General features: G+C 45.3%; 1 protein-coding gene across 2 annotated transcripts in view; it reads right to left on the bottom strand.

Moving 5' to 3' along the window:
* Positions 1-13,294, bottom strand: part of DCUN1D5 (defective in cullin neddylation 1 domain containing 5) — a 109,357-nt gene that overhangs the window by 73,837 nt on the left and 22,226 nt on the right. For both annotated transcript variants that reach the window (XM_069202359.1, XM_069202360.1), the window contains exon 3: positions 6,771-6,859. In XM_069202359.1, the coding sequence (XP_069058460.1) occupies positions 6,771-6,859 (89 nt within the window). The remainder of the gene's footprint in view (positions 1-6,770; positions 6,860-13,294) is intronic.

The following is a 13,294-nucleotide window of genomic DNA, read 5'->3' as shown; positions in this document are numbered from 1 at the left end:
AATTGGTAATGTATTCCTTTGAATACAAACCTTAGGTATTTCCTGTGCGATGGGTGTATTGGTATATGGAAATACGCGTCCTTGAGGTCTAAAGTTGACATGTAGTCGTGTAGTTTTAGCAATGGTAATACCTCTTGTAGTGTGACCATGTGAAAGTGGTCTGATTTGATGAATGTGTTCACTATTCTGAGGTCTAGGATTGGTCTCAGCGTTTTGTCCTTCTTTGGTATCAGAAAGTACAGTGAGTAAACTCCTGTGTTTATTTGTGTGTTTGGCACTAATTCGATTGCATTCTTTTGCAATAGTGCCTGCACTTCTATCTCCAGGAGATTGGAATGATGTTTTGTCAAATTTTGTGCTTTTGGTGGTATGTTTGGAGGGAATTGTAGAAATTCTATGCAATAACCATGTTGGATAATTGCTAGAACCCAAGTGTCTGTAGTGATTTCCTCCCATGCTTTGTAATAATGACTTATTCTTCCCCCCACTGGTGTTGTGTGGAGGGGGTGAGTGACATGTGAGTCACTGCTTAGTAGTAGGGGTTTTGGGGCTTTGAAATTTTCCTCTATTCCTAGGGAATTGCCCTCCTCTATATTGTCCCCGAAAACCTCCTCTGTACTGTCCCTGGTAACTGGACGGTGTTGCCTGTGAGGTGCTGGCTTGTGTGCTTTGACCCCGAAACCCCCCTCTAAAGGGTGTTTTACGGAATGTGTTATAATTCCCTCTGCGGGGAGTAGAGTACGCCCATGGCTTTAGCAGTGTCCGTGTCTTTTTTGAGTTTCTCAATCGCTGTGTCCACTTCTGGACCGAACAGTTCTTTTTCGTTAAAAGGCATATTGAGAACTGCTTGCTGAATCTCTGGTTTAAATCCAGACGTTCGGAGCCATGCATGCCTTCTGATAGTTACAGATGTATTAATTGTCCGTGCAGCTGTATCTGCAGCGTCCATGGAGGAGCGGATTTGGTTGTTGGAAATGGTCTGTCCCTCCTCAACCACTTGTTTTGCCCTATTTTGTAGGTCCTTGGGCAGATGGTCAATGAGATGTTGCATCTCATCCCAATGGGCTCTGTCATAGCGCGCAAGTAGTGCCTGGGAGTTAGCGATGCGCCACTGGTTTGCAGCTTGTGCTGCGACTCTTACCAGCTGCATCGAACTTGCGGCTTTCTTTATCTGGGGGTGGTGCATCTCCAGATGTGTGAGAGTTGGCCCTTTTCCTAGCTGCTCCTACAACGACAGAGTCTGGTGGCAGCTGTGTAGTGATGAAAGCCGGGTCTGTAGGAGGCGCCTTATACTTTTTTTCCACTCTTGGTGTGATTGCCCTACTTTTGACCGGCTCCTTAAAGATTTCTTTTGCGTGCCGGAGCATACCAGGGAGCAAAGGCAGGCTTTGGTAGGAGCTGTGGGTGGAGGAGAGTGTGTTGAATAAAAAGTCATCCTCGACCTGTTCTGAGTGGAGGCTTACATTGTGAAATTGTGCTGCTCTAGCCACCACTTGAGAATACGCAATGCTGTCCTCTGGTGGAGATGGCTTCGTAGGGTATGCCTCCGGACTGTTATCTGACACTGGGGCGTCGTATAAGTCCCATGCGTCTTGATCTTGGTCACCCTGGCTCATGGTGGTGTGAGCTGGGGAATGTGATGGAGTTTGTGCTGGTGAGACGTTAATCACAGGTGGAGGAGAGGGTGGTGGGGTAACTTTTTTCACCACTTTTGTTTGTGGTGTTTGTTCAGTTTGGAACTCCAATCTTCTCTTTCTTCTAATAGGGGGAAGGGTGCTTATTTTTCCTGTCCCCTGCTGTATGAAAATACGTTTTTGCGTATGGTCTACATCCGCTGAGTGTAGTTCTTCCTCAAACCTATGCTTTTGCATTTGGGAGGTTAGCGAGTGCTCTTCTGTATAAGAGCCTGAAACTGGGTCGGTTGCAGTGTGTTTCGGCACCGAAACCCTGTCTGCATCTTTTTTCGGCTCTGAGGTGACTTTTTTCTTTTTCGGGGCCGAAACCTCTTGGCTTCGATCTTCTTCGGTGCCGCTGTCTCGGCGTCGAGCCGTGTCTACACCGGTATCTCGGTGTTGATGCTTGTCTCCAGCACTTTCTCGGTCCCGAGAAGGCTGCGTGCCGGTGTCTCGACCGGAGTCGGACGATCTCGGCACTGTTTGGGCCTTTTTTGGTGCAGACGGTCGGTCACCGAATTTATGGGTCGAGCCATGGCCTGATGGCAGTGGCATCCCCTGGGCCTTGGAAATGTTCTTTTGAGTGGTTTTCGACGTCCTACTCACGATTTGTGTATCGTCGAATCCTTCGGAGTCCGATTCTTGGATCGAAAAGGATCCCTCCTCTTCTTGTTCCTCGAACTCCCGGTGGGCTGTCGGCGCGGACGCCATCTGAAGTCTTCTGGCTCGACGGTCTCGGAGAGTTTTTCGGGACCGGAACGCACGACAGGCCTCGCAGGTGTCTTCGCTGTGCTCAGGTGACAGGCACAGGTTGCAGACCAAGTGTTGGTCTGTATAGGGGTATTTATTGTGGCATTTGGGACAGAAACGGAACGGGGTCCGTTCCATCGGCGTTCTTCTGCACGCGGTCGGGCCGACCAGGCCCCGACGGGGGATCGTAAAACTACCCCGAAGAGCACCGGAGCTCTTCGATCTTCGATGCGGTGTTGAATCTAACTACGCCGATCCCGAACGCAACAATACCGACGAAAATCTTCTGAAATTAGCTATTTTTCCGTTTCGAAACTCGGAGCGACAGGAACACGTCCGAACCAGATGGCGGAAAAAAAACAATCGAAGATGGAGTCGACGCCCATGCGCAATGGAGACAAAAGGAGGAGTCACTCGGTCCCGTGACTCGAAAGACTTCTTCGAAGAAAAACAACTTGTAACACTCCGGCCCAACACCAGATGGCGAGCTATTGCAAAACATGCGTATCTACAGCGACAGATGCCATCGAACATTCATTTCTGAGGGTGGATGCATTGCTCGGAAGAATCAGAGTCCCCTTAGGGTAAAATTTCTCCTGTCTCCGTCAAATGCTCAAGTTCATATTCTTGTGTACTTTTGTTTGAGCCCTAGGAAGTGCCTTAATAAATTCATTACTCAGACTAAGAGTGATGCATTCTTTAGCCTCGTTCCCTCTTAGTTTGAAGCTAAGCAGAACAAATGTATCCCTTCTTGAAACACTAATGAAAAGTCAAGATTTGGACTCTGGGGTGTTGACTTATGCATTATCATCAGGACTGACAAGTCCTTTATGTGCCTCAGAGGATACTGTAGTACAGGGACCCTACCTATAAAAATTAGTGCAATAAAGAACTTGGTTAATTAAAGGGGGGAAGTTACATATAGGTAGGAGGGCCCATAACATTTAGACTTAATTAGCACAGAAGGTCAAACATATGGGAGGGAGAAGTAAGATAAAGATACTCGACTACTGATCATGGTTCAACACTTGGGAGCCAATTTACAAAAGCATTCAGGAGTATAGGAAGTAGTGCTATAGAAGTACCTTTAGATCCCGTTGTGAACCTACCTCGAAACGTCCAACTCCCACTTCACTGTACTAAGTGCGAATTAACATACCCGGAACAGTGCCAATTTCATCCAGTTTTAGACCATCTGGGGCCATTTCACAAAGGTACATAACAGTATGTAAAGAGTACAGGGAGTGCAGAATTATTAGGCAAATGAGTATTTTGACCACATCATCCTCTTCATGCATGTTGTCTTACTCCAAGCTGTATAGGCTCGAAAGCCTACTACCAATTAAGCATATTAGGTGATGTGCATCTCTGTAATGAGAAGGGGTGTGGTCTAATGACATCAACACCCTATATCAGGTGTGCATAATTATTAGGCAACTTCCTTTCCTTTGGCAAAATGGGTCAAAAGAAGGACTTGACAGGCTCAGAAAAGTCAAAAATAGTGAGATATCTTGCAGAGGGATGCAGCACTCTTAAAATTGCAAAGCTTCTGAAGCGTGATCATCGAACAATCAAGCGTTTCATTCAAAATAGTCAACAGGGTCGCAAGAAGCGTGTGGAAAAACCAAGGCGCAAAATAACTGCCCATGAACTGAGAAAAGTCAAGCGTGCAGCTGCCACGATGCCACTTGCCACCAGTTTGGCCATATTTCAGAGCTGCAACATCACTGGAGTGCCCAAAAGCACAAGGTGTGCAATACTCAGAGACATGGCCAAGGTAAGAAAGGCTGAAAGACGACCACCACTGAACAAGACACACAAGCTGAAACGTCAAGACTGGGCCAAGAAATATCTCAAGACTGATTTTTCTAAGGTTTTATGGACTGATGAAATGAGAGTGAGTCTTGATGGGCCAGATGGATGGGCCCGTGGCTGGATTGGTAAAGGGCAGAGAGCTCCAGTCCGACTCAGACGCCAGCAAGGTGGAGGTGGAGTACTGGTTTGGGCTGGTATCATCAAAGATGAGCTTGTGGGGCCTTTTCGGGTTGAGGATGGAGTCAAGCTCAACTCCCAGTCCTACTGCCAGTTCCTGGAAGACACCTTCTTCAAGCAGTGGTACAGGAAGAAGTCTGCATCCTTCAAGAAAAACATGATTCTCATGCAGGACAATGCTCCATCACACGCGTCCAAGTACTCCACAGCGTGGCTGGCAAGAAAGGGTATAAAAGAAGGAAATCTAATGACATGGCCTCCTTGTTCACCTGATCTGAACCCCATTGAGAACCTGTGGTCCATCATCAAATGTGAGATTTACAAGGAGGGAAAACAGTACACCTCTCTGAACAGTGTCTGGGAGGCTGTGGTTGCTGGTGCACGCAATGTTGATGGTGAACAGATCAAAACACTGACAGAATCCATGGATGGCAGGCTTTTGAGTGTCCTTGCAAAGAAAGGTGGCTATATTGGTCACTGATTTGTTTTTGTTTTGTTTTTGAATGTCAGAAATGTATATTTGTGAATGTTGAGATGTTATATTGGTTTCACTGGTAATAATAAATAATTGAAATGGGTATATATTTTTTTTTGTTAAGTTGCCTAATAATTATGCACAGTAATAGTCACCTGCACACACAGATATCCCCCTAACATAGCTAAAACTAAAAACAAACTAAAAACTACTTCCAAAAATATTCAGCTTTGATATTGAGTTTTTTGGGTTCATTGAGAACATGGTTGTTGTTCAATAATAAAATTAATCCTCAAAAATACAACTTGCCTAATAATTCTGCACTCCCTGTACTACAGGAGTAACACCATATATTCTTCAAAATAAATGTGAATATGACCTTTGGAGAATCCCAGGCAAAAGGGTGGTCTGGTGAAGATGTTCAGGGATATGATAAGTCTAGTATTGTGAACCAAGTGGTGAAACCAGTAGGTAAATGGATCTCGACAATGTAATTAATGGACTATGATAAAATCACCAAACAGCACCCAGCTTGTCCTTTTGCTATACAGGTTTACAAATGCAGGACTACATTACAGGCTCAGACGTTTTCTGTCAAGAGCTGATGCACTTCATAATTAACAATGCTAGTTTTATTTATTTACTTGTAGAGCACACATTACAAAATTGCTCCTCTATGCCAGCATCTATTCTAAGGAATAAAAAATAACATTTAAGTGCTGCTACAAACTGGCTTTTATATGCTATACGAAAGCTGAAATCTAATTAGTTTCTAAAAAACTAATACATAACGTCGATTCCTGTATGTTACAAGAGGATTCTATTTCTTAATAGTGGGGGAAATTGATTCCAGAACAGTGGGAACATCTGAGCTTCTTGGATGCTACTTTAAAGACTGCTGATTTATACAGGTAGCCAAGGCAGTGAGGTCAAGCATGCTACGATATGATCATCTTTATAAACCCTCAGAACCCCCTGTTCTATACATATTGCAGCCTATTAATCAGATTTGTTTTAAATCCAAGCCATTAAAGCACCATCTTGAAGTTTTTAATTATTAAATGAGCTGGTTATGCTTTTGGGAACGGTCTTGAAGTGTCAAAGTGATTTTGAATGCCATAGGCAATAGAATGCTGGAGGAACTACAATGCTTATATGAGTCTCAAGTTCAATTCTACATCCTAGGTTACCTCCCCACTCCACAAACCAACACATTTATAAATTGTGAGGGGTAAAGGCAAAGAAGTTATGTCTGTACGCATTGAGACTTAAATAAGATTAGTATAGGTAATACTACCCCCTAGATGGACTATGATCCATCTGAAATTATTGTCAGTACATTTAAATTTTAAAAAGGTATTGCTCCATTTATTATATTACATGGAATTATTTCAACAAAATGCAGGTTTCTTTAGGATTTAAATGTGTTCACTAGGATTTTATCTTCTAGAGCACAAAATATTTACTCTCCCTTTGGCATGCGTGTAAGAAGATTTGTTTCAGAAGTATTGTGCTATATTGCGCCATTAAAGGAACTTGCATAGCCTTTAAAACCGAAATAAAATTAACCTCTTTAACTTTGGTGGTCAACACCAAATAAAATCAAGCAGTATAAAAATAAATTTTGGAAACCAGTAAACAATGGGAACAACAATAGTCGGATAGAATGGCAGAGAACCAAAAACTGTTGCAGGAAATTTATATTTAAGTTCACAGAGCTTAAGGATTTGAAAATGTGAAGTCTTTGGTACCATCAAGGAAGTGACTCAGAGGAACAGCAAAAAAAAAAAAAAAAAACATCGCATAAATCTTACTGTGACAGGATATTTTAAGGTTGGCACATTCAAACAAAAAGCAGAAGCGGAATTTAGTTTACATACCTGCATACTCATAAAACCAAGCTAGGCACTTCTTGCTTGAAAAATTATTTTCTCCTATTACTTTGTCTGGAGTCTGTAACCTGTAGTAGCTTAAAATGACAAATGTGACAATTGCCAAATCAAAACATATTATAGTAAAATCACAATACAAATAATATAATGTTTCAACATAGCATAGCTATGAATGAGACATAGCATTTAAATCCTCCTATTTTAAGACTTATTTATTACAAATGGAATATTCAGTCTCATTATCCTAGGTAGATCAATTAGGACATATTGTGACAATAAAATTGACCTTGAAGACACGAGCAGAGACCAATAATAATCAGTAGCTACGTTTAATTCTGCCTGGAATATGCTTTTGTTTTATTTACCAATCAAAAAAAAAAAGAAACTATACAATAAACAAACATTTTCAAAGTCATAGTGAAAACTTAACACAAGCAACCTTCAATCCTAGCCAAATATGAGGGATGTTATACAGTAAAAGGGACAAAATGTTTCACAAATCTTCTGGTCCTATAAAAGAAAGTCTACCTCTCCTATTTGGTGCAAAACAGAGATGCAACAAATTATGTCACCACTGTCATGCTACAGCTCTGACAAGACTTGCTTATATTATGGAAGAATGTAGATTCAAGGGAGGCGTTGGTTCTGCAACGTCTATTTATTCCAGACTGAATATACCAGGGCTACAGTTTTAAGAACTTTTTGAACGTGGAGAAAGAAAAGAAAGGTAGCAAGCACACACGCTTAGTATATCTTCGCATGCACAAATATACACACGCATGTCACTTCACACAAAAATGGAATGCGCAAAAGCTTTGCTAGGATTACATCAGGAAAACGTGAGGGTCCGTTTTTAAGTTGGACCTCTGAAAATGTTATTTTTTTTAATTCCTGAAAGTCAAATCCGTACTCCCACAAAGTCAGCCCTGAGGGTGCCTCATCCTTGCCCCACTACACAGTGAAAGATCACAGGACAATTTCCCAGCCTATCTGCTTAGTAAAATAAGAGGAAAGCAGTGATGGTCTTTTGGCCAGGCGAGAGCTCGAGGCACATGTCAAACACCCCCACCTCTTTCTTTGAATCCTGGTGCCACAGGCTTTACCACTATCAGCATGAGCCTTTTGTCCCTTCTTCTACACACTGCCTCAGTCCTCAAACACTCATTACCCGTCATCCTCATTCTACTCCATAGACACCAGCCTCGGTGTCTCCCCCTCACCCATCTCTCTACCATACCCTTCATGTCCTGGCAAGGACAGCCTGTTCATGTGTGTGGAGCGTGCACACACCACCTGTCCCCAATAACAGTAAGTAAGGACATCTTACTCGCTATGGGTGTGTAAGGAAATGCCTCCTTGGCATGGTTACCCCCTGACTTTTTGCCTTTGCTGATGCTATGTTTTGAATTGAAAGTGTGCTGAGGCCTGCTAACCAGGCCCCAGCACCAGTGTTCTTTCCCTAACCTGTACTTTTGATTCCACAATTGGCACACCCTGGCATCCAGATAAGTCCCTTGTAAGTGGTACCCCTGGTACCAAGGGCCCTGATGCCAAGGAATGTCTCTAAGGGCTGCAGCATGTCTTATGCCACCTTGGAGACACCTCACTCAGCACAGACACACTGCTTACCAGCTTGTGTGTGCTGGTGAGAACAAAACGAGTAAGTCGACATGGCACTCCCCTCAGGGTGCCATGCCAGCCTCTCACTGCCTATGCAGGTATAGATAAGTCACCCCTCTAGTAGGCCTTACAGCCCTAAGGCAGGGTGCACTATACCATAGGTGAGGGCACCAGTGCATGAGCACTGTGCCCCTACAGTGTCTAAGCAATACCTTAGACATTGTAAGTGCAGGGTAGCCATAAGAGTATATGGTCTGGGAGTCTGTTTTACACGAACTCCACTGCACCATAATGGCTACACTGAAAACTGGGAAGTTTGGTATCAAACTTCTCAGCACAATAAATGCACACTGATGCCAGTGTACATTTTATTGTAAAATACACCCCAGAGGGCACCTTAGAGGTGCCCCCTGAAACCTTAACCGACTATCTGTGTAGGCGGACTAGTTCCAGCAGCCTGCCACAACCGAGACATGTTGCTGGCCCCATGGGGAGAGTGCCTTTGTCACTCTGAGGCCAGTAACAAAGCCTGCACTGGGTAGAGATGCTAACACCTCCCCCAGGCAGGAGCTGTCACACCTGGCGGTGAGCCTCAAAGGCTCACCCCTTTGTGCCAGCACCGCAGGACACTCCAGCTAGTGGAGTTGCCCGCCCCCTCCGGCCACGGCCCCCACTTTTGGCGGCAAGGCCGGAGAAAATAATGAGAAAAACAAGGAGGAGTCACTGGCCAGTCAGGACAGCCCCTAAGGTGTCCTGAGCTGAAGTGACTCTAACTTTTAGAAATCCTCCATCTTGCAGATGGAGGATTCCCCAATAGGATTAGGGATGTGACCCCCCTCCCCTTGGGAGGAGGCACAAAGAGGGTGTACCCACCCTCAGGGCTAGTAGCCATTGGCTACTAACCCCCCAGACCTAAACACGCCCTTAAATTTAGTATTTAAGGGCTCCCCTGAACCTAAGAATTTAGATTCCTGCAACTTACCGAAGAAGAAGACTGCTGAGCTGAAAACCCCTGCAGAAGAAGAAAGAAGACACCAACTGCTTTGGCCCCAGTCCTACCGGCCTGTCTCCTGCCGTCTAAAGAACCCTGCTCCAGCGACGCTTTCTCTAGGACCAGTGACCTCTGAATCCTCAGAGGACTGCCCTGCTTCCAAGAGACCAAGAAACTCCCGAGGACAGCGGCACTGCTCCAAAAGAACTACAACTTTGTTTCAAGGAGCAGCTTTAAAGACCCTTGCAACTCCCCGCAAGAAGCGTGAGACTTGCAACACTGCACCCGGCGTCCCCGACTCGACTGGTGGAGAAACAACGCTTCAGGGAGGGCCCTCCGGCGACTATGACTGTGAGTAACCAAAGTTGTCCCCCCTGAGCCCCCACAGCGACGCCTGCAGAGGGAATCCCGAGGCTCCCCCTGACCGCGACTGCCTGAACTCCCTTTCCCGACGGCTGGAAAAGACTCTGCACCTGCAGCCCCCAGCACCTAAAGAAACGGAACTCCTGTGCAGGAGTGACCCCCAGGAGGTCCTCTCCCTTGCCCAGGTGGTGGCTACCCCGAGGAGCCCCCCCCTTGCCTGCCTGCAACGCTGAAGAGATCCCTTGATCTCTCATTGAAAACCATTACAAACCCGACGCGTGTTTGCACACTGCACCCGGCCGCCCCCGCGCTGCTGAGGGTGTACTTTTTGTGCTGACCTGTGTCCCCCCCGGTGCCCTACAAAACCCCCCTGGTCTGCCCTCCGAAGACGCGGGTACTTACCTTCTGGCAGACTGGAACCGGGGCACCCCCTTCTCTCCATTGAAGCCTATGCGTTTTGGGCACCTCTTTGACCTCTGCACCTGACCGGCCCTGAGCTGCTGGTGTGGTAACTTTGGGGTTGCTCTGAACCCCCAACGGTGGGCTACCGTGGACCAAAAACTGAAACCTGTAAGTGACTTACTTACCTGTGAAAACTAACAAAAACTTACCTCCCCCAGGAACTGTGAAAATTGCACTAAGTGTCCACTTTTAAAACAGCTTACTGTGTTTTATGTCAAAAGTATACATGCTAATGTAATGATTCAAAGTTCCTAAAGTACTTACCTGCAATACCTTTCAAATGAGATATTACATGTAGAATTTGAACCTGTGGTTCTTAAAATAAACTAAGAAAATATATTTTTCTATAACAAAACCTATTGGCTGGATTTGTCTCGGAGTGTGTGTTCCTCATTTATTGCCTGTGTGTATGTACAACAAATGATTAACACTACTCCTTTGATAAGCCTACTGCTCGACCACACTACCACAAAATAGAGCATAAGTATTATCTCTTTTTGACACTATCTTACCTCTAAGGGGAACCCTTGGACTCTGTGCATGCTATTCCTTACTTTGAAATAGCACATACAGAGCCAACTTCCTACATTGGTGGATCAGTGGTGGGGTACAAGACTTTGCATTTGCTGGACTACTCAGCCAATACCTGATCACACGACAAATTCAAAAAATTGTCATTAGAAATTGTTTTTGCAATTTGAAATTTTTCTAAATTCTTAAAAGACCTGCTAGGGCCTTGTGTTAGATCCTGTTTAGCATTTCTTTTAGAGTCTTTTGGTAAAAGTTTGAATTAGAACCTAGAACTAGTTTTAGTTTCTTAAAATGTATTCCAACTTTTAGAAGCATAATGTCTAGTGCAGAGATGAATGTGGTGGAACTCGACACCACACCTTACCTCCATCTTAAGATGAGGGAGCTAAGGTCACTCTGTAAAATAAAGAAAATAGTAATGGGCCCCAGACCTTCCAAACTACAGCTCCAGGAGCTGTTGGCAGAGTTTGAAAAGGGCAACCCCTCTGAGGATGGCAACTCAGAGGATGATGATAGTGACTTGGAGGGTGATTCCCCCCTACCAGTCCTATTTAGGGAAGACAGGGCCTCTCAAGCCCTGACTCCACAAATCATAGTCAGAGATGCTGGTTCCCTCACAGGAGGGACCAACCTCTCTGAAATCACTGAGGATAACTCCAGTGAAGAGGACATCCAGTTAGCCAGGATGGCCAAAAGATTGGCTTTGGAAAGACAGATCCTAGCCATAGAAAGGGAAAGACAAGAGATGGGCCTAGGACCCATCAATGGTGGCAGCAACATAAATAGGGTCAGAGATTCTCCTGACATGTTGAAAATCCCTAAAGGGATTGTAACTAAATATGAAGATGGTGATGACATCACCAAATGGTTCACAGCTTTTGAGAGGGCTTGTGTAACCAGAAAAGTGAACAAATCTCACTGGGGTGCTCTCCTTTGGGAAATGTTCACAGGAAAGTGTAGGGATAGACTCCTCACACCCTCTGGAAAAGATGCAGAATCTTATGACCTCATGAAGGGTACCCTGATTGAGGGCTTTGGATTCTCCACTGAGGAGTATAGGATTAGATTCAGGGGGGCTCAAAAATCCTCGAGCCAGACCTGGGTTGACTTTGTAGACTACTCAGTAAAAACACTAGATGGTTGGATTCAAGGCAGTGGTGTAAGTAATTATGATGGGCTGTACAATTTATTTGTGAAAGAACACCTGTTAAGTAATTGTTTCAATGACAAACTGCATCAGCATCTCGTAGACCTAGGACCAATTTCTCCCCAAGAATTGGGAAAGAAGGCGGACCATTGGGTCAAGACTAGGGTGTCCAAAACTTCCACAGGGGGTTACCAAAAGAAAGGGGTCACAAAACCTCCCCAGGGGAAGGGTGGTGGGAAAGCCAAAAACAAAAATAGTAAAGAGTCTTCTACAGGCCCCCAAAAACCTGCACAGGAGGGTGGGCCCAGAGCCTCTTCACAAAACAATTCTGGGTACATGGGTAAAAACTTTGATCCCAAAAAGGCCTGGTGTCGTAACTGTAGTCAGTCTGGACACCAAACTGGAGACAGGGCCTGTCCCAAGAAAGATACCACTTCTAACTCCCATCCAGCTAAAACTGGAATGTCCAGTCTCCAAGTGGGATCAACAGTGTGCACAGAGCAAATCAGGTGTCACACTGAAGCTACATTAGTCTCTGAGGGTGGGGTGGATTTAGCCACACTAGCTGCCTGGCCCCCTAACATGCAAAAATACAGGCAGCAGCTCTTAATTAATGGGACAAGTGTAGAGGGCCTGAGGGATACAGGTGCCAGTGTCACTATGGTGACAGAGAAACTGGTTTCCCCTGGCCAATACCTGGCTGGACAAACTTATCCAGTCACCAACGCTGACAATCAGACTAAAGTACATCCCATGGCTATGGTAACTTTAGAGTGGGGAGGGGTCAATGGCCTGAAACAGGTGGTGGTCTCCTCAAATATCCCAGTAGACTGTTTGCTTGGAAATGACCTGGAGTCCTCAGCATGGGCTGAGGTAGAACTGAAAACCCATGCAGCCATGCTGGGTATCCCTGAACTGGTGTGTGTCAAGACAAGGGCACAGTGCAAGGCTCAGGGTGAAAAAGTAGAGCTTGAGTCTGGAAGAAAGGCCCAGCCTACCAAGAGGAAAGGAAAGTCAGCTGGGAAACCAGCTGCAACACAGCAAGAAAAAGAGAACCTCTCTTCTCAGGAAGAAGTTCTGCCCTCTGAGGGAACTGAGCCTATGGAGCTGGAACCTTATCAGGTTGAGCTCTTAGGCCCAGGGGGACCCTCAAGGGAAGAGCTGTGTAAGGGACAAGAAACCTGTCCCTCTCTTGAAGGCCTTAGGCAGCAAGCTGCTGAAGAGTCCAATAGCAAGAAAAATGGAACACATAGGGTCTATTGGGAAGATGGACTCCTGTACACGGAGGCAAGAGATCCCAAACCTGGTGCCACTAGGAGAGTGGTAGTGCCTCAGGGTTTCAGAGAGTTTATTCTGACCTTAGCCCATGATATTCCCCTTGCTGGGCATTTGGGACAA

Source organism: Pleurodeles waltl, chromosome 8 (assembly GCF_031143425.1).
Source record: "Pleurodeles waltl isolate 20211129_DDA chromosome 8, aPleWal1.hap1.20221129, whole genome shotgun sequence".
In the NCBI taxonomy this organism is placed as follows: Eukaryota; Metazoa; Chordata; class Amphibia; order Caudata; family Salamandridae; genus Pleurodeles; species Pleurodeles waltl.
Note: the sequence above shows the minus strand (reverse complement) of the source record. Positions and strands in the feature narration are given on the sequence as shown.